Source organism: Heterodontus francisci, chromosome 25, assembly GCF_036365525.1.
Source record: "Heterodontus francisci isolate sHetFra1 chromosome 25, sHetFra1.hap1, whole genome shotgun sequence".
NCBI lineage: Eukaryota > Metazoa > Chordata > Chondrichthyes > Heterodontiformes > Heterodontidae > Heterodontus > Heterodontus francisci.
The window spans coordinates 50962238-50989009 of NC_090395.1; the positions used below are offsets into that span (position 1 = coordinate 50962238).

The 26772-nt window shown below is 43.8% G+C and overlaps 1 protein-coding gene across 4 annotated transcripts in view; it reads right to left on the minus strand.

Moving 5' to 3' along the window:
* The window catches only part of LOC137383867 (TBC1 domain family member 22B-like), a 509534-nt gene that overhangs the window by 282315 nt on the left and 200447 nt on the right, over positions 1–26772 (minus strand). For all 4 annotated transcript variants that reach the window (XM_068057201.1, XM_068057200.1, XM_068057198.1 and 1 more), the window contains 2 exons: positions 19982–20110; positions 17688–17753 (listed from right to left, as the gene is read on the minus strand). In XM_068057201.1, coding sequence (XP_067913302.1) covers positions 17688–17753; positions 19982–20110 — 195 coding nt within the window. The remainder of the gene's footprint in view (positions 1–17687; positions 17754–19981; positions 20111–26772) is intronic.

Consider the following 26772-nt stretch of genomic DNA (forward strand, 5'->3'; position numbering starts at 1 on the left):
AAAGGCAACCAGTCATAGAGAGATACAGCACTGAAACAGGCCCTTCGGCCCACTGAGTCTGTGCTGACCATCAACCATCCATTTATACTAATCCTACATTAATCCCATATTCCCTACCACATCCCAACCTTCCCTCAATTCTCCTACTACCTACCTACACTAGGGGCAATTTACAATGGCCAATTTACCTATCAACCTGCAAGTCTTTGGCTGTGGGAGGAAACCCGAGCACCCGGCGGAAATACACGCGGTCACGGGGAGAACTTGCAAACTCCGCACAGGCAATACCCAGAACTGAACACGGGTCGCTGGAGCTGTGAGGCTGCGGTGCTAACCACTGCGCCACCAGAAATTATCATGTCATTACACCAGACCCCTATGAGTCAGTAAGAGGGAGGGTCTTGGAACCAAGATTTAACCCCTGACTGAAACTTGGGAAGATACAAGAACCCTGGGGAAGAACACTCGAGAAGATACCCCTGAGCCTAGGGCTCAGACAGAAGAGCAAGCCCGAGACTGATCACCTCGTGTCTTGACAAGTAGTATTCTGTGCAAGTAGTGAGAGCTTGAACTTTGATGATTCTTGAAACTGTGCAAGTTAGTGAGAGCTTGTATTTGATGATTGTGTGAATAAAATATTGATATACCTTTCACCAATCGGATTCCGTGGATTCTTTAAGAGTAAGGGCGTATTAGGCACAACAAATTTACCAAAGTTATCTATGATTACGGTACTTAACTTTGTGTTTTACGTTTGAAGAATGCAGATTATTTCATCTTTTTAAAAAAAGTGTTGCGAGACTGGGGAGTAGTGGTATCTGATGGTGTGGTCATGATCTGCAAGTGCCTATAAAACACATTGCAATGTAAAGACAAATTCGCAATTAGGGATTCTAGTTTAGGCATTTCTGAAACTGAAGTTCAGAACCAGGAATTCTTTTTGTGGCATAAAGCAATTTTTTTTCAATTTAATACTGGCAGCTGCCTGAGACGTTGTAGTGGTTTCAGTTGATGAGACTACATTTACACATGTGCCAGTACTGCACTAGCTACGCAGCCAACATATTTACAAAATCTCTCTTCAATCTAACCCCAACGAAAAGTTTTCTGACCATCAAAAATGTGTACAGAAGAATTTGAAAATATTTACAAATAACTAGGTGCTTTCACTGTTGATGTGTGCACGTAAAGTTGAAGTCCAGGTGTGAGGACATCCCTACCTCACTACATAAGTTTCTTTTGAGAGCCATAGAAAATATTGCACACAGTGCAGACAGTTTTTGCAGCGGAAAATCGAGTTAACAGGGCGATTATAGGGCCTAAACCTGAGGTTGGTAGCCTTAGCTCCCCATTAACTGCAACAATTGGTTCACGGCCTGTTGTAAGGGACCTACTGATGGATGCCTGAAGCGCCTGCCCATTTCAGGTGGTACGTCCTTTTTCATATGAAAATCAGGATCCTATGACAGGCAAACGGCACAAATTGCCATTTTAGCAGAGAGAGTGAATCTCTGATCATTTCCACAGGTCTGAGGAGAGGAATGTCACCAAAACTAAGTTCTGGGCTCCACAAAAATAATATGGATTTCTACTAGGCTGGGGACCCTCCAACTCTTCCTCCCCAAACCCATACACCCTCATTAACTTGCTAATAGCTGGGGTGACCTGACATCTGTCAAGCTGCATTGGGGGTCCTGTTTGGCCCCCACAGATAGCTGGTATATTGTAAATAAGGCCAGTAAATTTACCACAGTACTCCTATGGATGCAACAAGTATCAAAGGTACCGATATTTATCAGGCGGCCCTGCACAGTTTTTTTATGAAGTACTAGTGAATTTGATACAATGCAGACAAAGCTGATTATTAAACACTGATAGGATTGGTATTACACTGTAACACACGTATTTACAATTCATTTCAAACTATCGTATTCTAGGCACAAGGGAATTCCTATCATTCAATCCTGTGAAATGAACCCATGGCACTCAAAATAATTCATATCAGTTACAATGATGCAATATCTTTGACATTTCAACTGCTTTTCAAAAGCATTATCTGGGCAACTATAAGGATCTTTGATGGGTTATCTGCAGTGAGCATCAACATAGTTCCACATTTTATGATTTACTCAGTGCAATATGAAATGAAAGTATATCTTTACAACCTATTTGTATTATTAAGATGCATTATTTTATATTATAAATTCTATCAACAAACTTTTTTTTAAAACTTTTAATTGGTTTCCATTTTCTGTAGCTGTTAAATTTCATTAAATCTTTGCTACATCTAGAGTGAATTTTTCCTACCCTACTGACTAGTTCAAAAGTGCATAATTCAAATCTGATGTGGTCCATTCGCCTCATATAATGCTGACACTGAGGATGGTGCATGGCTACAAACAAATTCTTCAACTTATGAACAGGTGCACAGCCTACTACGGGCTTTCAAATTGAGCGCCACAAGATGATCCCAGAGAGTCGAACAGTCTGAGGAGATCCAAAAAGGCACATTAGAAGATAGGAGTAGGAGTAGGCCATTCAGCCCATCGAGCCTGCCCTGCCATTCAATATGATCATGGCAGATCACCCACTCAATCCATTTTTCTCACACTACCCTCATATCCCCTTATGTCATTTGTATTTAGAGCTAAGCCAAACATGGGCTACAATACAATTTCCTGAAATTTCTGTACTCAAAATATGTCAGTCGTTTTCAGCTTCATAGCATGTTATTTTTGTGACTGTACACTCAATTGTTTTAAGTGATTATACTGGTTTTCTTTCAGTATATGACTCCATTTTTTAAAAGTTAGGACAGGAGGTTCCCCAAGCAAGTGTTGATATTTGCAGTAGGTCCTCCATGATAGAAAAGTTAATGAATGACCCTCAGGCAAGAGGAAACTCCCAAATAATAAAGTCAATCACTTAGGATCGGAACAATTCACGCAGGTCACATGACTGCAGAATACAATTTTAATTATCAACTCACCTTCCAGTGCCTTTACTAGCAACTCACAATAAACATCATTATGCAATGTGACAAACAGGACATTTGTCAATAGTGATATTGCATAAGTGAATAATGTCCAATTAATAGAGGCTACAACATCAGGCTATATCCAACCAAACCATTGGGTACCATTTAGTCGATCCAAAAACAGTGCGGGATAACATCACCATTAGGAGAATTATTCGCAGCTTGTCATGTGAATTATTTCAGATTCACATGTCAATATTTGCAGGGACTCCCCACATGGAAAAGTTTGGTAAACCACTATGTTGGAAATAGGAAGTTGTCTAGTGTTGTACTGTTGCTCTGAATCCATCCAATAGTATAAATGATATGAATATGAAACACCAGCAGCCTCTCCATACTGCAGGATGGAATCTAAAACAACTGCACACTGTAATCACATACAATCTCCTGAGTTCCTTAAAGACAATGAAATGAAATTACAGTTTTAAAGACATTCTGTGATACGTCATTGCACTTCAGGTTTTGCAAATAGATTGGAAGGTTAGGGAAATAATGTATGTCAAAGTTTGCAAATATCAGACTACTTTGAAATTTTTAAATTTCCCAAAGGTCCATCATGATTATATGCTGAGGTCATCTCATTAACAACAAAAGGTGCAGTTGTTTTTCCAACTTATTCATTCATTCTAAACAAAGGTAAAGTTTCTTTTTAAATGAAAGTCAATTTGGCTAAATCTAAAAATAAGTTCTACTCCCGAGATAGCAAGTAACCTTTTAAGTATTTTCCAACATAGTTGTTGCAACACCTGGAAAATCAGAAGCCAGATTAATAAATCCATTAAAATAAAAGCAAAATACTGCAGATGCTGGAAATCTGAAATAAAAACAAGAAATGCTGGAAATATTCAGCAGCTCTGGGAGCATCTGTGGAGAGACAAGCAGAGTTAACGCTTCATCTGATGAAGGATCACTAACCTGAAAAGTTAACTCTGCTTCTCTCTCCACAGATGCTGCCAGACCTGCTGAGTATTTCCAGTATTTCTGGTTTTTATTTAATAAATCCATTGGATAGTTCCAAAGGGTCAAATATGATTCACCAAGATCAGTTTCTCAAGAGCATTTTTTTTGTTGCCTGTGAGAAAAATTGGAGAGCAATGTGGCCATTCAGAAGCTCACCTAGCCAGCTTCAAAACACTGTCTAAAATTTCTTTGTTATCAGCTCAGTATAAGGGACAAATACTTTACGCCATGAATCAAAATAGCTGGAGGTCGGAGAATAGCGCCAAACGCGTCCGTTCGATAACCCAACATCATGACAGCACAGGGCATGCTGGAGTTGCAGAGAGATGTAAGGCATTTATCAGCGGCAGGAAAGTACCAAGGCGGCGTCACAGCCCTGACGCGACGAGACTGCCATTTAAACTGAAGAACAGTTCCTTATAATACATTTGCATGTAATTGAAAGTGATTCAATGGAGGGGTTGGAATTAAGTGGACGACGGCAGCCCTCACGGGCCTTCGCGTCCCCGGCCGTTGAAAGCTAGCGGCCGCGACAGGTAGGCAGCCATGTACAGTAATGGATTGGAGAAAGATGGGGGAATGGAGGCCATTGTCGGCCTGCAGTGCTGTGCATTCTGCACAGGTAGGCTTGGTCCCGGGTGGTCTGCACGGGGGCTGGGTCTCAGGTGGCAGTAGGGGTGGTCTGCACAGGTGGCCATACTGCTGGGTGAGAGGGTCGGGTGGCCATAATATTGGGTGAAAGGGTTGGCTATCAGCAAGGGTGGGCACTCAGGGCCACCAGCGAGGAAGCGGAGAAGAGTAGCAAAGGTAAAGCTGTCAAGGCAACTTCATCTCTGCAAGGACAGCACTCTGGAGGGCTACTAATCAGCTGGCATGGGTCTCTTACACCCTGTCTTTCTTTGAACCCCCGTAGCATGATGCAGCGCCTCTGACAGGAGAGTCAGGAAGTGCTTCCATTCCATCAATGTTCAGTTGGTCTGCAACCACCGAAAGAGTTTCCTGCAGGTGTGTGCCCGCTTCCCAGGCAACAGCCACAATGCCTCCATACTTTGACAGTCCCAGATGGCGTGGCCTTTCAGACCCCCCAGCTCGCCTTCAAGGATGGATTCTCAGGAACAGGGGCTACCCATTGAAGACATGGCTACTCATGCCTGTGATGAATGCTCGCACTGCAGCAGAGGAGAGGTACAACACTTGCCACAGTTCCACCCGAGTTCACATCGAGCTGCTGAAGATGAGATTCCGGTGCATGGATCAATCCAGTGGAGCACTGCAGTATGCCCCAGCAAGGGCCTTGTGTATCATGGTGGACTGCTGTGCTCCACACAATCTAGCCCTGCAGAGGGTGGAGGCCTTGCATGACAAGGACATGATTGACTATCATTCCTCAACTAACGAGGAGGACGCCGAGGAGGGGGATGAGCAGGCAGCACTGCATGTTGAACCCCTTGCACTGGAGGCCAGGCACATTGAGCAACGGGCCAAGGAGGTAAGAGACAGTCTCATACTTAACCTCTTCCAGCCACCATGATGGCCTCTCAGAGTGAAATCAATAAAGACGCACCTCAATGCATTCAGTCTGTTGCCTCCTTTCTATTTGGGGTCCGTGCCTAGTGCCCAACGTAACCACGTGCTCTGGCCCATGTGAGATGATTACCAAAGGAGAGCTGTGCCTACACTGGCAGCCCACTAAGGGGGAAGGGTGCTGTCAGCATTTCACAATTAAGACATGAAAGAATAGGCATTTTCCACAATGAAAGTTAACTTCAATATTGAAGAAACTTTATAAGACAAAACAATTGGCAAACGTCAAACACCCATGAAACCCCAAGTGTGTCTCAGTGGTTTTCTTTTACATTTCAAGTGTTTCAACGAGGTGTTACCTCTGCACTAGCAGTTGGGCTGGAGACAGGCTGCTGCTCATACTGCCCCTTGGCCTGTGATGACTTCGGCAGTTGTCCTCTGGCTGCCTGAGGGTTTTCTGAACAGGTGTCATAGCTACTGGAGCTGGGTGACTGGCGGAGGGGTTGAGGAGCCACTGTCCACACTCAGAGTGCCCTGAGGGGAGACCCCAGCTATGAAGTTCAGCTTCTCCTCCTCCTTTTCAAAACTCACGAATCTCCCTGCTGAGAAGGACGAGGAGACGATGGTGTGCAGGTCTGCATGCATCTGTGGGATCTGGCTCTTCATGAGGGTCACCAACCTCTAGATGGAGAAAACATGTGATCGCATGCCTGAGACATGGCAGCACTCATGGCATGGATGGACTCCTCCGTCATCTGCTTGTGGCTGCATATGGCCTCTGGCATCTCTGCCAGATGTTGCCTTAGCCCTCTCTGTAACTCCAGCACGTCCTGTGTTGTCGACACCAGAGTCTCATCATGAGCCTGGGGCTCAGCTTGGGCATGTCCACCCACAGTCTTCTGACTGTCAGAGATCTTGGTTGTCTCACCCTCAGCCGGCTGCTTGCACGTGTGTGCAGTGCTATCACCAGCTTGTGACCATGATTCTAAAGCCGAGCATAAACCCACCGAAGTGAAAGGATCTGCGCCGGTGGAAGGTGCAGGAGAGTCATGGGATGGTGCATCCTCTGACTGCTGATCCTCTTCAGAGGTTGAGTGATGTCTCCCTTCTGCTGGAGTCTCCCGTGAACACCAACCTGCATGAGAGAGCACAAACATCTGTGGGTCAGGCTGTGCACATCTCGTCCTGTCAACCATGCGTGATGTGGATCTCCAGAAGTGTATGCCATTTCAAGACAATCCTTACTCTCTCACGCGGAAACTCCAGTCTCACCATCCACTATTGAGCAGTCACCCTGGGTCCCTGCTACTTCCAGTGCCTCCTCCTCAGCTGTCGAGAGCGGCTGGATATCTGGAATTCCTCTGCCAGTCCATGAGGTTTCCTTATTGTTATGGGCCCCCTTGGCCTGTAAGTGGAAAGAGGGAGATAGACATACTTCGCAGAAAGATCGAAGTGACTATTCTGTTTGTAGAAGCTCCTCATTCCCTGCTGGGGTTTCCTATATAGCTCATCCTCACGTCAGCTCTCAAGGGAATTAAGAGGGATGAGCTGTGAAAGAAGGTGGCCTGTGACCATGCATCTATCAAGGTAAGATGATGCCTAACCCCATTTGCTAATGCCTTTGTGGTGCCTCCCTCCCCATGTCCCGCTTCCTCCTACATAGCCACATGCAATCACTAAAAAGAAGAGAGGTGCGGGGCACTATCCTTTGTAAAACGAAGGTGGTGATGGACCCTCTTGCGGCACTGAACCCATGTTCAGGGGGTCATCCCATGGCTGTTGACCTCCTCTGCAATCTCCATCCAAATTCGCTGGGTCAGGCACGAGGACTTCTTCTTGCCATTGCTGGGAAATAGCAACTCCCACCTTTCCCTTGCAGCCTGGAGGAGAATCTCCAGGGAGGCATCGCTAAAGATAAAGAGAGACAAGGAAAAACTGTTCCCATTAACAAATGGTACTATGACTAAGGGACACAGATTGAAGGTTTTGGGAAAATGATGCAGAGGGAACATGAGAAAGACAGAATCTAACCATCTGCCATTGGCATTCAACTGCATTACGATCGCTGAACCCCCACTATCAACATAAAAGCAAAATACTGCGGATGCTGGAAATCTGAAATAAAAACAAGAAATGCTGGAACCACTCAGCAGGTCTAGCAGCATCTGTGAAAAGAGAAGCAGAGTTAACGTTTCAGGTCAGTGACCCTTCTTCGGAACTCCATGGAGCTTTTCACAGATGCTGCCAGACCTGCTGAGTGGTTCCAGCATTTCTTGTTTTTACCCCACTATCAACACCCTGGGAGTTACCATTGACCAGAAACTGAACTGGACTAGCCATATAAATAGCATGGCGACATCAGCAGGTCAGAGGCTAGGAATCCTGTGGCAAGTAACTCACCTCCTGACTCCCCAAAGCCTGTCCACGAACTACAAGGCACAAGTCAGGAGTGTGATGGAATATTCTCCACTTGTCTGGATAGGTGCAGCTCCAACAACACTCAAGAAGCTTGACACCATCCAGGACAAAGCAGCCCGTCCACAAACATTCACTTCCTCCACCACTGACACACAGTGGCAGCAGTATGTACCATCTACAAGATGCACTGCAGCAACTCACCAAGGCTACTCAGGCAGCACCTTCCAAACCCGCGACCTCTACCACCTTGAAGGACAAGGGTAGCAGATACGTGGGGACACCACCGCCTCCAAGTTCCCCTCCAAGCCACACACCATCTTGACTTGGAACTATATCACCGTTACTTCACTGTCGCTGGGTCCAAATCCTGGAATACCCTTCCCAACAGCACTGTGGGTGTACCTACCCTACATGGACTGCAGCGGTTCAAGAAAGCAGCTCACCACCACCTTCTCATGGGCAATTAGGGATGGGCAATAAATGCTGACCTGGCCAGAGATGCCCACACCCCATGAAACGAATTTTAAAAAAGCACTTTTTTATGCAGTAGATGGTAATGACCTGGACCTCGCTGCCCACATGCGTGGTGGAAGCGGAGACAACCAATGACTTCAAGAGGAAGTTGGATGGGCACCTCAGGGAAATAGACTTGCAGGGCTACGGGGATCGAGCTGGGGAGTGGGACTGACTGCACAGCTCCATGGAGAGGCAGCATGGACTGATGGGGAGAATGGCCTCCTTCTGTGCTGTAAATGACTCTAAACCATGGGGCCACCCTGTGTCTTGCCTATGCCTTACTGCGGCGTCCTTCATTGGAGGGTGATGGGAGGGGTTCCAGGAGTTACTCCGATCGCTGTTTCAGCAGAGACCATGAAACAGCAAATAATTCTAAGGCAGCAATGGAAGTAGGGCTGGCAGGGCTTTAAATATAGCGCCAGCACATGCTCCGGATTCATCTGGCACCATCTTCATCCCCTCAAATCCCACTCCCATCGTGTGATTGGCTGGGTACCACGCCTGCATAATTATAATTGGCTGCCTGCTGCAAGATTGAGAGTGATGACAGCGCCCACTTCTGGGCCTGCTGCCGGGACCTGCGGCAGGTTCACTAAATTCAGCCCAATAAATGTAAAGTTAAAACAGACGAAAATAATACTTAAAAGCTGAAGCCACGGCCGTTTTAAAATAAATTGAAGACTGTATTCTTTATGAATGGAAGAAAAACAAACACTTGGGACTTTATTTGTGAAAAGTATAACCATGTCAAACACCATTTTTCCAATTGCTTGATGTCAGCTAAGAATATATTCTAATAATGTTCAGCTATTAGCTTCCCATTTATAAAGTTGACCTGGAAAGCTGAATTATACTGCTTCAAGCCAAAAGATAGATGCACAGAGCAATAGTATTAATTAGCAAACAACATAAGGGACTTCCTCAGAAAAATAAAGCTCACTAAATGATCAGGAGCATAGGAGAGACAGCCAATGAAGGTGTTAAACCCATACCACTATGCTAAAAATTAGGCCTAAAACCTAATCAGATACAGAAATGGAATTTTTCCCTAACTGGTAACACTCACAACAAGAGTCAAAATTGCCAAGTTCTAAGTTACGCCACAATGAAGATCAGTCAAACATGGGCATAGCAGATAGCAGAAGGTAATATATTAGCGTGGATAAAGGATTGGTTAACAGACAGGAAGCAAAGGGTGAGCATAAATGGGGCATTTTCAAGTTGGCAGGGAGTGAATAGTGGGGTGCCGCAAGGATCAGTGCTGGGGCCTCAGCTATTTACACTCTAGATTAATGACTCTGATGAAGAGACAGAGAGTAATGTACCTACGTTTGCTGATGATACAAAGCTCGGTAGAAAGGTAAGCTGCGGGGTGCTTGCAGAGAGGCTGCAAAGAGATATAGACAGGTTAAGTGAGTGGGCAACAAGATGGCAAATGGAGTATAATGTAGGGAAGTGTGAAGTTGTTCACTTTGGTTATAAAAATAGAAAAGCAGAATATTTGTTGAAAGGTGCGAAACTGTTAAGTGTTCATGTTGAGAGAGACTTGGGGATACTCGTACAAGGAATGCACAAAGTTAACATGCAGGTGCAGCAAGCTATTAGGAAGGCAAATGGCATGTTGGCCTTTATTGCAAGGGGATTGGAGTACAGGAATAAAGAAGTCTTACTAAAATTGTACAGGGCTTTGGTGAGACCACATCCAGAATACTGTGTGCAGTTTTGGTCTCCACATTTAAGAAAGGGTATACTTGCAGGCAGTGCAGCAAAGATTTACTAAATTGGTCCCTGGGATGAGGGGCTTGTCCTATGATGACAGGCTGAGTAAATTGGGCCTATATTCTCTGGAGTTTAGAAGAATGAGGCAATCTAATTGAGACATACAAGATTCTGAAAGGACTTGATAGGGTAGAAGCTGAGAGATCGTTCCCACTGGTCAGGGAATCTAGAACACAGGGGCAGTCTCAGGATAAGGGGTCAATTATTCAGGACTGAGATGTAGAGAAATTACTTCATTTAGAGGGTTGTGAATCTTTGGAATTCTCTACCCCAGAGGCTTGTAGATGCTCCATCATTGAATACATTTAAGGTTGGGATAGAAAGATTTTTGGTCTCGCAGGGAATCACGTGATATGGGGAGCAGGCAGGAAAGTGAAACTGAAGCCCAAGATCAGCCATGATCGTACTGAATGGCGGAGCAGGCTCAATGAGCTATATGGTCCACTTCTGCTCCTATTTTTTGTGTTCTTGTATTTCTCTTGATGTTGCTCTTGCTAAGTCAGATGACATGCTGTTTTTTGTTAAGATCAAACCATGTAACCCAACATGTATTAATTTGCTTCAAAAGTGCAGTGTTTAAGTGGCCTATTCTTTTAAGGCAATAAGATCTAACTGCTGTAAATAGACACATTATAAGATCAGTTAGAAGCTACCATTGATGAGGGAAGATTGTCAGGTGCTTGTAAATTTCCAGCTCTAAATGACAGCAGCATATAGAATAACAGGCTTGCCATTTCTCTTCTTCATAGGATAGAATAATACAACAGAGGCCATTCAGCCCATTGTGCAGTCCAATTAGTCCCACTCGCCTGCTCTTTCCCCATAACCCAATCAGTTTACTGCAAGCTAACAGCAATCAAACTGTTACAATATTCCAATCGAAGCTGAATCGTTGGGACAAAAAATTTACATGTGGGAGCAACACTTCGATAAGATAGGGAGGGCAGGATGAACTATTAAATCTCAAGCTGATGACAAATTGACACACAGCACTCCTGCACACTTCTTGGTTTGTTTAAAGGACAGCAATATGGAAACAGTCCACCTGTCTGCCATCTCTGCTCAGGAATGGTCCAGGTAGGTCTGAGGAGGAAACACAACATACGAACAGAGGCAGGTGGGCGAGGAGGGAAGAGGAATGGGAAAAAGATGTTAAATTAACCCGACAGCCAACATGATACAGTGAACTCAACTTCTTAACCATTCAAATATAAAATAATCACAATCAGTGTTGGTTCTTACCTATTGTGACACACAGTTTATTATTCTTTCATACCCGTTGCACTAGTGAAGTTAACATTTCTTTCACAGGTCCTTCAGATGGTGCTAAATCGCCTGATAATAATACAGGCATAGCTGGTCAATATTTTTATTCTCCTGTGTTTGTGTACATGTATGAATGTATTTGTTACCTCTAGGCTTGACTATTCCGTTGCTCGCCTGGCAAGCCCCACATCTGCCACCCTACATAAACTTGCATTCATCCAAAACTCTGCTGCTCACATCTTAACTGGCTCCAGATTTCATTCACTCATCTTGCTTTTTCTCATTTCATTCACTGTGCTTGCCGACTTTCACCGGCTCCCCAACTGACAACACCTCAATTTTGAAACCCTTATCCTTGCCCCTCTGTATTTATGTAGACTCCTCCAGCCCTGCAGACCAGAGAAAGAGAGAGAGGAACAAGGCGGCAGTCGAGATTTAAAAAGCTCGCCAGAAACCCAGAGTCGGAGACAGAGTTGGAAACCGGAGACAGAGAGAGAGAGAGAGAGAGGGGGAGGGAGGGGAGCACGGCGGGAGCAGAGACAGAAAGAGGAGCACGACGGGAGTGGAGAGAAAGGAGCACAACTGGAGTGGGGAGAAAGAGGAGCACAGCAGGAGCAGAGACAGAGGGAGCAGCAGGAGTGGAGCAAGGAAAAATCGAAAAGTGACATCAAAGTGAGGTCACAATCAAGAGAGAGAGCAGGGAAACAGAGCCGGGGGGGGTGAGTATACAGGAAGCTTTTAATTTAATTTAAAATCAAACATAGTATCAAACATCACAGGCAAAAGGGTAGGTGATTGGTTTGGGAAGAAGGTACCTGTTTGGTGAGTATCTGGTAAGTGATTAAGGTCCATTCTAATATTAATGTTTAAAATAGTAAAAGAAACTAGTGGTAAGCTTAATAAAATATATAAAAAAAGGAAAATAAAAGAAATAATTGAATAAAATAATTAAGTAGCTAATTAAAACACATTAAGGATGGCAGGACAGGTGATGCGTCACAGCTGCAGCATGTGGGAGCTCCTGGATGCCAGTGTGATCCAGGGCAAATACGCTTGCATTAAGTAGTTTGTGGCTTGAAGAGCTTCGGCTCAGAGTCACTGAACTAGAGTCTGAGCTGCAGACACCGCGACACATCAGGGAGGGGGAAGGTACCTGGACATTTTGTACCAGGAGGCGGTCACACCCCTTAGGATAGGGTCTTCTGACTTGGTCAGTGGTCAGGGACAGGAGTGTGTGGCTGCAGCTGAGGCAGGTAAGGGGACCCAGAGGGCGGGAGTGCAGCAGCCTCAGCCTTGGCGATTGTCCAACAGGTTTGAGGTTCTTTCAGCTTGTTTGGATGAGAGTGGGGGTGGCTGCAGGGTGGATGAGCAACCTGACCAAGGCACCATGGTACAGGAAGCCATTGAAGTGGAGGGAGAAAAAAGCAACGTAGTGGTAGTAGGGGACAGTATAGTTCGGACGTTTGATACAGGCAGCAAAGAGGGAGAGTCCAGATGGCTGTGTTGCCTGCCCAGTGCCAGGGTTCAGGTCATCTGCTTAGGGCTGGAGAGGAACTTACATTCGTTGTGGTCCACGAAGGTACCAACAACATAGGCAGGGTAAGGATGAAGAACTAGGTGCCAAATTAACAAGCAGAACCTGGATTATTAACTGAGCCACATGCAAATTGGCATAGGGCAAATAAGATTACAGAAATTAATGCGTGGCTCAAAGACTGGTGTGGCAGAAGTAGGTTCCAGTTCGTGGGGCACTGGCATCAGTACTAGGGAAAGTGGTGGCTGTATCGTTGGGACGGTCTATACCTGAACCGTGCTGGGGCCGGTGTTCCAGTGAGCCACATAACTAGGGAAGTAAAGAGGGTTTTAAACTGAATAGTGGGGGCAAGGCATCAAATTTGGAAAGATATGGTAAATCGAGGAGTAGAGACAAGGCAAGGAAGAAAAGTATTAATATGGGAAATGACAAACAGACTGTGACAGGAAGGGACAGAGCGTATAAATCTAAGAGTAAATCAATAGATAAGGCTAGAGGTTACAGAAATAATAAAAGGACACAACTAAAGGCTCTGTATCTGAATGCACGCAGCATTCGAAATAAAACAGATGAACTGAGAGCGCAAATAGAAATAAATAAGTATAACCATTATGATCTGATAGCCATTACAGAGATATGGCTGCAGGACAACATAGTTTGGGACCTGAATATTGAAGGGTACATGCAGTTAGGAAGGACAGAAAGCTCGGGTAAGTTGAAGGCATAGCTCTGTTAATGAATGATAGTATTCGCGCAATAGATAGGGATGACCTAGGTTTAGGAGACCAGAATGTAGAAGCTGTTTGGGTAGAGATGAGAAATCATAAAGGCAAGAAAGGGCGGCACAGTGGCGCAGTGGTTAGCACCGCAGCCTCACAGCTCCAGGGACCCGGGTTCGATTCTGGACACTGCCTGTGCGGAGTTTGCAAGTTCTCCCTGTGACCGCGTGGGTTTTCGCCGGGTGCTCCGGTTTCCTCCCACAGCCAAAAGACTTGCAGGTGATAGGTAAATTGGCCATTGTAAATTGCCCCTAGTGTAGGTAGGTGATAGGGAATATGGGATTACTGTAGGGATAGTATAAATGGGTGGTTGTTGGTCGGCACAGACTTGGTGGGCCAAAGGGCCTGTTTCAGTGCTGTATCTCTAAATATAAAATAATAAATAAAAATATAAATATAAGAATTTACTTGTGGGAGTGCTGTATAGGCCATCTAACATTAACCACACTGTAGGACGGGGTATAAAGGAAGAAATAGTGGCAGCTTGTCAGAAAGGTACAACGATAATTATGGGGGATTTTAACCTACATACAGACTGGAAAAATCAGATGGACAGAGGTAGCCTAGATGAGGAGTACACAGAATGCTTAAGGCCCCCCTAGATCATAATATGACTGAATTTTACATTCAGTTTGAGGGAGAGAAGAGCGGGTCCAACACTAGTATTTTAAACTTAAATAAGGTCAATTATGAGAGCATGAAAGCAGAGCTAGCTAAAGTGAACTGCCAAATCAGGTTAAGGGATAGATCACTAGAAATGCAGTGGCAGACATTTAAGGGGATATTTCAGAATTCACAGAATAGAAACATTTCAATGAGAAAGAAAAATTTCAAGGGTGGGACCCACCATCCGTGGTTAATTAAAACAGTTAAAGATAATATCAAACTTGAAAGAAAAAGCCTATAATTGCGCAAAGATGGGAGACAGATCAGAAGATTGGACAGAGTATAAAAAACAGCAAAGAATGACAAAGATTGATAAGGAAGGTAAAATTAGAGTACGAGAAAAATCTAGCTAGAAATATAAAGACAGATAGTAAGAGTTTCTATAGATATTTTTTTTAAAAGTTAACAAAGTGAGCATTGGTCCTATAGAAAGTGAGTCTGGGGAATTAATAATGGAGAATAAGGAGATGGCAGATGAACAGATATTTTGCATCGGTCTTCACTATTGAGGATACAAGTAACATCCCAGTATTAGCTGTAAGTCAGGAAATGGAAGGGAGGGAGGAACTCAAGAAAATTACAAACACCAGGGAAGTGGTACTGAACAAATTGTTGGCGCTGCGGGCTGAAAAGTCCCCAGGCCCTGATGAACTTGTCACCCAAGGGTGTGAAAAGAAGTGGCTAGTGAGATAGTTGATGCGCCAGTTTTAATTTTCCAAAATTCCCTAGATTAAGGGAAGGTTCCGTTAGATGGGAAACTAACGAATGTAACTCCTTTATTCAAAAAGGGAGGGAGACAGAAAGCAGGAAATTATAGGCCAATTAGCTTAACAACTGTTTTAGGGAAAATGTTAGAAACTATTATTAAAGACATTATAGCAGGGCATTTAGAAAAATTCAAAGTAATCAGGCACAGTCAACATGGTTTTGTGAAAGGGAAATCCTGTTTACTCAATTTATTGGAGTTCTTTGAGGGAGTTACATGTGCTGTAGATAAAGTGGAACTGGTGGATGTATTGTACTTACACTTCCAGAAGGCACTTAATAAAGTGCCACTTCAAAGGTTATTGGAGAAAATAAAAGGCCATGTTGTAGTGGGCAACATATTGGCATGGATAGAAGATTGACTAACTAACAGGAAACAGAGAGCAGGCATAACTGGGTCATTTTCTGGTTGGCAAGATGTATCGAGTGGTGTGCCACAGGGATCTGTGCTGGACCTCAACTTTTTACAATTTTATATAAATTACTTAGATGAAGAGACCGAAGGCATGGTTGCTAGATTTGCTGATGACACAAAGATAGGTAGGAAGGTAACTTGTGAAGAGGACATAAGAGGGCTACAAAAGGATAGAGATAGGTTAAGTGAGTGGGCAAAGACCTGGCAAATGGTGTATAATATGGGAAAGTGCGAAATTGTCCACTTTGGCAGGAAGAATAAAAAAAGCATATTATCTAAATGGTGAGAGATTGCAGAGCTGAGATGCAGAGAGATCTGAGTGTCCTAGTGCATGAATTGCAAAAGGTTAGTATGCAGGTACAGCACGTAATTAGGAAAGCTAATAGAATGTTATCGTTTATCGCGAGGGGAATGGAATACAAATGTAGGGAGGCTATGCTTCAGCTACACAGAGCATTGGTGAGAAGACATCTGGAGTACTGTGTGCAGTACTGGTCTCCTTATTTAAGGTAGGATGTAAATGCGTTGGAGGCAGTACAGAGAAGGTTTACGAGACTAATACCTGGAATGGGCAGGCTGTCTTGCGAGGAAAGATTGGACAGGATAGGCTTGTATCCACTGGAATTTAGAAGACTAAGAGGCGACTTAGAAACATAGAAACATAGAAAATAGGAGGAGTAGGCCATTTGGCTCTTTGAGCCTCCTCTGCCATTCAATACGATCATGGCTGATCACGCAAACTCAGTACCCTGTTCCCGCTTTCTCCCCATATCCCTTGAGCCCCAAGAACTATATCTAACTATTTCTTGAATATATTTAATGATTTGGCATCAACTGCTTTCTGTGGTAGAGAATTCCACAGGTTCACCACTCTGTGTGTGAAGAAATCCCTCCTCATCTCAGTCCTAAATGGCTTACACTTTATCCTTAGACTGTGACCCCTGGCCCAGCCCTATTCTCGACAGGTCCACATGCTTCAGCACTGAGAAAATGGGACCTCTTACCTAATGCCATACCTCGCCTTTCCCCCTGTGCCCTGCCTACCCTGCTCCCAAGCTGCCTGATCACCAATACCATCCCACCTGTCAAATGTTCGTGTCCACCTGGACTTTGAGAATGGCACTGCCAGACTCTTTTTGTACCTTTCTTCACCCTTTTGAAACATCAGCACTTAGTATTGCCAACCAGCCAGTTTTTCCGTTTTACTTACGCAAGATGAGCTATGACTGCATTTGCCGAGGGTAATCAGCCACACAATGAAAAATTACTCTTACCTGAAGTACCAGAGGATAGCTGCACTCCTGGAATTGAAGTCAATAAATACTGTATTGGCACATTTGAGACTGACAGCAGCAGTTGCTCCCGATAACCTTCTTGTAGTTTTGTCTACCACCATGCCAACACAAGTGCACCAGTACTCTTAGGGTTTGAACCAAACCAATGTATAGTATTCAACAGCCATTTCAACCAGCTACAAATATTACAACTAGGAGGAGGATAGACCCATCTCAGAAAATAAACAGGATGCTTTTTGATGTATGTCAAGACATGCATTGATTTCTAGGGTGATCAGTTGCTTACTATATAAATAAGGTTATAGTTGCATGAGCACTGCTTCTCCAACACTAAGCAATTCATTTGTGTGGATCTCAGTGGAGATGAACAGTCGATATACACAGTGTGTTTGAGCTCTTCTGTGCTGCAATTTTCACAGCAAATTAACACCCTAGTGTAAAGTAGACAGAGGAAAGCACAGGTACACTCATCTTTTTTCCCCAACAAACTAACAGGCAGCAACTATCACATGATCTCAACACAGCTACTGCAGATAAGAGTCTTCCATAACAAGCATTTCCAATTTTTCCAATGTATTTTATAAACATGTTTTACACTACTTAAGTAAAATGTGCAGCACATTAAAATACGTAGCTTCCAAAAAGAAAACCTCATTGTGCAATCAACATCAAAACTGACATTTTAACCCTGTATTAAGCAACATTACTAGGAAATGCATATTGGTTTGCTCACCTCTTGGACAGAAGGTTGTTGAAAGAGAGGAATGAGGGGATTAGTTCTGGGAATGTCAATGTGAATCTGTGAATATAAAGGAAAATTAGATTATTTCAAAGCTGTTTAACAAAAAGATTATTTGTTGTATTTAATCTTGATGTAATTTCCCTGATCAAAAATGCTCTTTTAATAACTTTAAATTTTTTCCTGTCTACCTGTTTAAAATACACTTTGTGTGCTATCAAGAGAACAGCTTTTGTGGAGTCACTTAACATGATAGTGTGAAGGACAGTACAAGGATGCAAAACTAACAGCAGAAATGAGAAGATCACTGAAAACACTGTAGGTTAACAGTCATTTTTACAGATGTTAATTCAGCTCCCTGACAATATTCTATTCAATAATCAAACAGGACTTTTAGTTTAAAATTAAACTAATAGAAAACAATAAAGATGCTAAAAAAAACAAAAGCACTATTTGGCTGGCATGAGAATGCAACAAAACTTAAGTTTTTATTTCCTATAGTGCATGAACAACTGAGGACTGTAGATATAAGCTTGATAAAAAAAATTACAATCATGCAAATAAAGCCCAGTATAGTACAAATTTTGAATTAAATTAAATCGATTTTTTAAAAAAGGATTTTCATTGAACAACAGGTTCCTTCAGGAGGAAACTAGTTACCTAAAGGGGAAGCAGAAGAACCGTTTAGGGATAATACTTCTTTTTAATACTACACTCTCTTTTAATGTTTGGCTCAATTTTAGCATGCTCACATCTGAGTCACAAGGTCTGGGTTCACTTCCCATCCCAGCACTTGGGAACATACTCTTTTATATAATGTAGTAATGAGGGAGTATTGTGCTGTTGAAAGGTGCAATTTTTCAAATGAGATGTTAAACCAAGAACCTTATCTGTCCTGTCAGGTGGTTCCCATGGCACTATTCAAAGAGCAAGGAAGTTCTCCTGGTGTTCTGGAAAATATCTGTCCTTGAACCAACACTACTAAATTAGATTATCTTATTATTTCAAAGTTGTTTGTGGGGCCATCCTTTCGGCAAATTGGCAGCCACATTTGCCTATATAACAGTGACTACACTTTTAAAATTATTAATTGGATGTAAAATGCTTTGGTATATCCCAAGGTTGTGAAAGGCACTTTATAAATGTATGCTCTTTCTACTTTTAAAAAATTCCTTCAAGAGCCCAACCATTAATTCAAGCTTCTTCATAAAGAATCTTGATATGATTATGCATCCTGCCAGGCCACTGCACTGACATCAATTACTGGGAGCATCTCCATTACGAACTGTGTGGATACAACTTGAAGCTAGCCTGAAAATTGCTCCACAGCCATATGACCTGAGGCTATCACACAACAGACTACAAATGCACATTTTCCAACATGTAACATCCTTTTTTTAGGGTCTTTTGGCTCCAGGAAGCTCACATTTTGAAGTTACATACCCTTTTGTTTTCAATGGAGCCACTCAAGGATTTCCCATTATTGATGCTGCCAGAACAGCTGAGCAGAAGTGTCCTACCTGAGATTCTTGATGCCAGCCACAAGTAACTATATTTAAAGAAAAGGTGCCAAAGAACATTTTCCAGAGATGTTCATTTTCTTCAAATTAAAAGGGAATGTGCTTTGAATTAAAAGTACTCTCTCTAAACTTCCACTCTTTAAGCTAGAATTCACACTGCAATATAGGAATCTCTTAGCCAGAGCTTTGCATTTTGTCCGAGTTCAGCTAGGCAGGGCAGTGCATATAAGACAGTATAGAATTCCTACAGAATAAAATAAGTATCTAAATTTATGGTAAACAATCATTTAAAATAAGCAGTATTTTGTTTCTAGTTTAGTTTAGTTTAGTTTAGTTTAGAGATACAGCACTGAAACAGGCCCTTCGGCCCACCGAGTCTGTGCCGACCATCAACCACCCATTTATACTAATCCTACGCTAATCCCATATCCCGACCACATCCCCACCTGTCCCTATATTTCCCGACCAGTTACCTATACTAGGGGCAATTTATAATGGCCAATTAACCTATCAACCTGCAAGTCTTTGGCATGTGGGAGGAAACCGGAGCACCCGGAGGAAACCCACGCAGACACAGGGAGAACCTGCAAACTCCACACAGGCAGTACCCAGAATTGAACCCGGGTCGCTGGAGCCGTGAGGCTGCGGTGCTAACCACTGCGCCACTGTGCCGCCCTAAGATAGATAAGTGTCTTTCTACTGAAACCTCTTATTATAACACAAACTACATTAGCAGTTAGGAGGTACATCTTGGACTGTATTTAATACCTGTCGATAGGTATCCTGGTGATGTTCTTCATTTCTGGAATCATAATATTGTTCAATGAATCCAAAATACTCTTCCCGCTTTCGCTGTAGAGTGATTTCCCTTCTCTCCATATTTGCAGGTAGATAACCCTATGAAACGAAACACAGAAAAATTATATGATGCCATCAAAGAAAATACAGGGGAACAGAACAAGGATGAAAGGGAGCAAGCTTAGTCATTTTATTCATCTTGACCCAACTGCTGCATTCGGAAAGAAGCAAAACTGCGCTCACACAATTACAGTCATTGTTATTCCCAGGGGGCTCCCAACCAGACTATCCAAAACAGCAAAGAATCAAAATAAATTCAAAATAACTATCCCAGGACTCAAGTTAAATCATTACATTTTTTTGGGTGGCAAAATTCAATACAAAGGAATGGGATTCAGAACTACAAGTTTCGGTCCATTAAAGCTTCTCGTAAGCTGGTACAGGAGCTATTCTGAGGCCAAACAAATTTCCTCCAGAAAACAGATACTATCTGACAGATTGCACGAAAAATTTAATCATTTTGTTTTTATCTTCGCTCCCGCATTTGCAAGACATGAGGTTATCTGGAACTAATTAATTTAGCCATCAATCATCTGATCTGATTGGACCACTTCAAGTGCTATCAGGTCTCTCTCCTCTGCAAAACCACCCTCTACTATAGCATCATCCTGGAAAAGCAAAATAAGCACCAGCTTCCTTTTGCCATTACTAACCATCTCCCCTGCCATGCACATTCAACAATTGTTGAGATCATCCAATCAGATGCCCCCTTCCCCATCAAGTTATACACCTGCAGGCTTGACCCTGCCCTAGCCCTGAATTTACATCTTTCTTCAGTTTTTCTTCCAACTTCCCTCATGCCCTCTCCAAGAATACCTTTTCCATGAGACCTAGTTCCTGATTCCTTGACCTTATTCCCACTAAACTATGATCACCAAACTTTCCTTCCTGGTCCCATGCTAGCTGACATTATAAACCCTTTCAGAGATAGTCTCCTTCCTTTCAAAACCATGTCATCACATCCCTCCTCAAAAAAAATCCACTTTGAACCACTCTGTCCTTTCAAACTATCACCCATTATTCAACTTTCCCTTCCTTTCCAAAATTCTTGATGTTAATTGCCACTTCCCAAATCAGTGCCCATCTTTCCCATCACTCCCATCAGGTTTCCACGCTTGCACAGCAATGAAATAACTTGAATCAAAAGCATAAATGACAGTCTGTGGCTGTGGTGCATTTTCCTTCCTCATCCTCCCTGCCGCCTTTGACATGGTTGAACACAATCCATCCTCCTCCACTGCTTCTCTTTTATTGTCCAGCTCAGTTGTACTGTCCTCACTTGATTCACTCTTACCTATCCAATTGTACCCAGGGCATCTTAGCAATCGTTTCACTTCCCAGTCACAAGCTTCCTCTTGTCGACATCATCCAAAGACAAGAGGAGCATGCCAGCTTCCACACGTATGCTGATGACATCTAGTTCTACTTCTCCGACACCTCTTAACCTCAACCCTTCCACCCCTCCACTGCTTTTGTGCCATCAGACTGCATGGCCAGTATCTAATTTTAGATAAGTCACAAATACTTTCAATTAAACATGGGGAAACTGAATTCACCATCTTCATTCAAACACAAATTTTTCATGCTTGCCACAAATTCCATCCTCTATCCAGCAACCTCAACAACCTATTCAACCCTAAATCCATTTTCTGACGATATGCCTCCCCATCACAAAGAATGCCTACTTACACCTCTGTAACATCAACTGTCTCCATCATTGCCTCAGTCCATCTGCTGCTGGAACTCTCATCCATGCATTTGTCATCTTCGGCCTCACCTGTTGCAGTCCTCTCCTGGCCGGCTCCACCTTCTGTAAGCTTCAGCTCATCTAAAGTGCTGGTGCCTCTAACCTATGCTGCACCAAGTCCCGCCCACCCATCAGCTCTGCCTTGATGACCAATTCCCCAACACATCAAATTTAAAATTCTCATCCATGTCTTTAAATCTCACCATGGCCTTCCCCCTCACTACCTCTGTAACCTACACCAGCTCTACTCCCAACCCACCCCCCAAAATATCAGGGTTTTCTCTTCCTTTGACTCTGATCTTTTGTGCATTTCCCTTCCCTTCACTCATCATGGTCAGCAATGCCTTAACCCCTCTAGGCCTCATGCTTTGGAGTTCCCTTTCTAAACTCCTCTATCACTCCACCTACCTTTCCTTCTTTAAGACCCTTTATAAAATTAATCTCTTTAACCATGCTTTTGGTCACCACTCCCAATGTTTCCTCCTTCAGTTCAGCATCAATTTTTTAGTCCTCTACGCCTCTGAAGTGCCTTGGGACATTTTTCTTATTAAAATGCTGTATAAATCAAAATTGTTGTCAGTTAACTATATGAAAATACTGGTGCTCTGGATTCTTGTGCTAAAAGAATTGCTTGTGTTTTCTGAATTGACAGGTCTTAATGAGTATTCATAGAGTCATTATGACACAGGAGTCCATTCAGCCCATCAAGCTCATGCCAGCTCTTTGTACAGCAATCCAGTCAGTCTAGAGTTTATTTGACTTCCTATCCCATAACTTTTCTTTTCCATGTGTTATGACTGAGGCGGGAGGAGTGCACTGTTAATTCAGTCTCACTTTTCCACAGGTCACAACATATTCTTTAAATTTTCCCATTTGCTGACACAGTCAATCGGACACATGATTTTCCCCAGAATAGAACACACTATCCAGGTTTCTTTACTGAACAACAAAATTAACAGTTTATTATAAAACAAGTCTTAACTAGTAATGAAGTAAAGCATTATCACACAGATCAAATTTTTTTTTAATCCAACGTTAAATTTTAAAAAGTCCCCTTTTCTACCTTAATCCTTTCACACTCACACATATACACCAGTTAACCGAAAGAATTAAAAAAACTGATTGTTAGATCAGAGCTCTGTTACAGACAAAAAAACACACTCGGGCAGATCACTTGCCCACCCCTGAGAAAATAGCAGATGAGACACACTGCACCAGACTGGCACACAGTCTAACTTCTGAGCACACACAGACCGAATGTTTAGAATCTTCTAGAATTAGCTCTCTTCAGGAGGCGATGCGAAGTAATTTAGCAGGCCTTGTTGTAATACAGGAAACAATTCTTTGTTTGCTTTTTAAGCCGTTTCAATGGTTTCTTCTTTCCATCTTCTTACCTCTTTTCCGCTTCACTGCTGCATGCTTGGAAGGACATTTACCAGAACCACCAAAGACATGAGCCCTGGGCTAGCTTAAGTCATCCAAAAGGCTGAGATCACACCATTTCCATATTATTTACACAAATGTTAAAAATGACTCACTGCTGAGAAGTGTAATTTTTGAAAGGACATCTTATAATTTTCAGACTCACTGGCCAAAATTTTACATTGAGGCAGTGGCACCACCCACCGACTGAAAAGTTGTTCAAAAATTGTCCAAAAAGTAATCAGTCTCACGAGTAATGCAATTAGCCTCAGTATATCAGCATACTGGGATAAAGAGTGAGGCAAAAGCTGACTGAAATACCCATATCTTGATTTCACAGGAGCGAGCAGTACTTTTTTTCACCCCGATGAGAGGGTTCTTTTAAAGTTAAGAATAGTCTTCAGAGACCTATGTTATGTTAGCACCACTGCCTATAGACCCACAGTCAATGGCACTCACATTTTAAACAGAGAAATTCTCTGAAGACCCAATCACATTGGGTGCCTGTGGGTATCGTGAGTTGCCATCTCTGGTTCAAAATAAAATCGAGAAGCTAGATTTTGCCCTCTAACAGGTCTCTTTCCAATGGGACTTGACTGGAGTAACGGTATTGTGTTAAGTAAACATGGGAGACATGCAAAGGTTTCAGGTCTCAAGCCGAACACTGGCTGTCTGAGACTGATCTGATAACATAAAACTGCATTGACGTCTACGTATCCCAGCACTGCTTAACAATATCAGGCACACTTGCATTCTTTACTAGGTTCATTCTGGTATGATTTCCAACTAGATATAATAATTGTGGAATATGGTTGCGCTTTTATGAATGTGAACGCAATCAATTTGTAATTGTAATGAATGATGAATTTTACTATGCTGTACCCATATGATACATTTTTAAAATGCACTCAGGAAAAAAAGTCAATAAATAATTACAGAAAGAGCTGGAAACACACATGATCTTTAACGAGAACAGACAATCTATGCTTCAGGTAAGTACTCTACGTCAGACCCGAAAACAGAGATAAAACAATTTTATCCAGCCAGCAGGAGCGGGATTGGAGGCATGGTGGGGGGGCGAAAAATTGGGAAGGGATGCGCTCACCCGGAAACCCAAAGCTATTACTTCGGTTCTGGGTTTTGTCAGTGGCCGGAAAGGTCCATGGTGGTGTTGTCACGATGACACGGCAGGGCTGCAATTACAATTTCTGAACAGGTATTTACCATGTATTTGCATCGGTCTGATTCGGATTTACTGGAGGGTTTCCAATTTAGTCAACGATGGGGGATCACATGCCTTCACATCCCTGGTCGTTTAAAGGCAGCAAGGCCTTAGTGCCGCTGCGGGAAGGCAGCCAAGGGGAGATTTGAATGAATGCAGGAAGGTGAACAAGAGGGCAGCGGCCAGTGCCCGACAGCGTGCAGCCCTCGAGGCAAACGTGGGCGCAGAGGGGCTGCATCCCTCGAAGCAAGAGTGGGCTTAATCGCGGGTGGTGGGTTCTCTGCAAGGATGGCCGCTGAGGGGCATTAGCCCATGTTCAGAGGGGAGTAGCAAGGAAAAGGTTCCAAAGGCAAGGTCATCTCCTCAGAGACAATGGATGGAAGGAGGAGTGACCAGTTGGCATAGGTCTTATACACACAGTCTTTGTAAATCCTGAGCTGTGCAGCAGACACTCAGAGGGAGGCGGGGCAGGCAGTAGCTGGGCAAGCTGGTGAAGATTGACTCAGGGAGCCTCAGCAGCCGGTCGCACCAATAAGGGCCGAGCTGTAGCACAGTGCGTACCAGACTCACCACAGCTACCTCAGCAAAGACTGCAGCTCTCCAGGGAGGCCATCACCAAGTTATGTTCCATGCTGCAGGACGAACAGTGACCCATGGGCTTTGGTGGACATCCAATGCCCGGAGGCCTAAAGATCACTGTTACACCTTTTGGCTCTTTTCAGGGATCCACTGGGAACATTTGTGGGGTGCCCCAGGCAGCATTCCATCAATGCATCAAGGAAGTGACCAATGCCTTGCTCAAGAGAGCCGGCGACTATGTGCAGTACCAGACCAACACTAACAGTCAGGCCGAGAGCGCCATCGGCTTCAGGGCATTGTTGGATTCCCCGCAAGTAATAGGTATCATCGATTGCACGCATGTGGCCATCAAGGCTCCCACAGAGCAGCCATCTACCTTCATCAACATGAAAGGGTCCCATTCCATCAACGTACAAGTGGCCTGCGACTACCAAAAGCATTTCCTGTAGGTGTGCGCCTGCTTCCCAAGAAGCAGCCAGGACACCTACATACTTCAGCTGTCCCAGGTGCCACAACTTTTCTGGCCCCCCTCTTGCCTTCAGGGATGGATTCTCAGGGACAAGGGCTACCTGTTGAAGACATGGCTACTCATGCCTGTGAGGAACCCTTGCACTGCAACAGATCAGAGGTACACCATCTGCTATGGGTCCACCTGAGTGACTATTGACTGGCCATTGGACCACTGAAGATGAGATTCTGGTGCCTGGGTCGATCTGGTGGAGCCCTGCAATATGCCCCAGCGAGGGTCTCGTGTTATCATGGTGAGCTACTGTGCTCTGCACAATCTAGCACTGCAGAGTGGGGAGGGCTTGCATCAAGAGGACATGATTGAATGCCACCTCATCGGACAAGGAGGACATGGAGGCGGATGCAGAGCAGGCAGCGTGGGATGATGAAGCCTTTGTACCAGAGGCAAGGATCATTGAGAGGTGCAAAAGGGAAGCTCAAGAAAATTTCATACGCACCCGGTTTCTGCCACCATGATGCCCATTCCAAGTGATCTCAATAAATACTCACATCACAGTATTCAGTGTCGCTTCATTCCTATCACACTCCAACACCGTGCACCCATGCTCATGCACAGAGCTGAGAAGGTGACCGTATGCGGCTTGCCCTTGCACTGGCAGCCCATTGAGGAATTACATGTGAAGGCTGTATCTGACAGGGAAGCAGGGAAAGCATAAGAGATTCTCAGCAATGAAAGGGACCTCCATTTATTTAACCGTCCACAATATGCAATAACAAGACCAAGTTGGACACACCCATGAAACCCCAAATGTGTCTAGGTGCTCGGCTTCATGCATTTCCATGAGCTTCTACGAAGTGCTCCCTCTACACTGGCAGCTGAGGTAAAGGCAGGCTGCTGAACACGTTGCGCTGTTGCCTGGGATGATTTGGCAGGCGTCCTCTGGGGGCCTGAGGCCTTGAGCGGTCTGGCTGGCTGAGGGGTTCCTGCACGGGGGTAGGAGCCTCCTCAGTCGTCACAGCTACTGGAGCTGGGCCCACTGGCAGAGGGGCTAAGGAGGCACAGTTGTTAAGGCCAAGGCGTGAGAAATGCACTATTAATTCAGTCCCACTGCTCTGCAGGTCACAGCATATCAATAAATTTTCCTAACTACTAAAGAATAGCCAAATTAAACACTCTATTTGTCCCCCAGAATAAAGCACATCAAACCAGGCTTCTTTAAACAACAACAATATTAACTATTTATTAGAAAAGAAATAATGTCT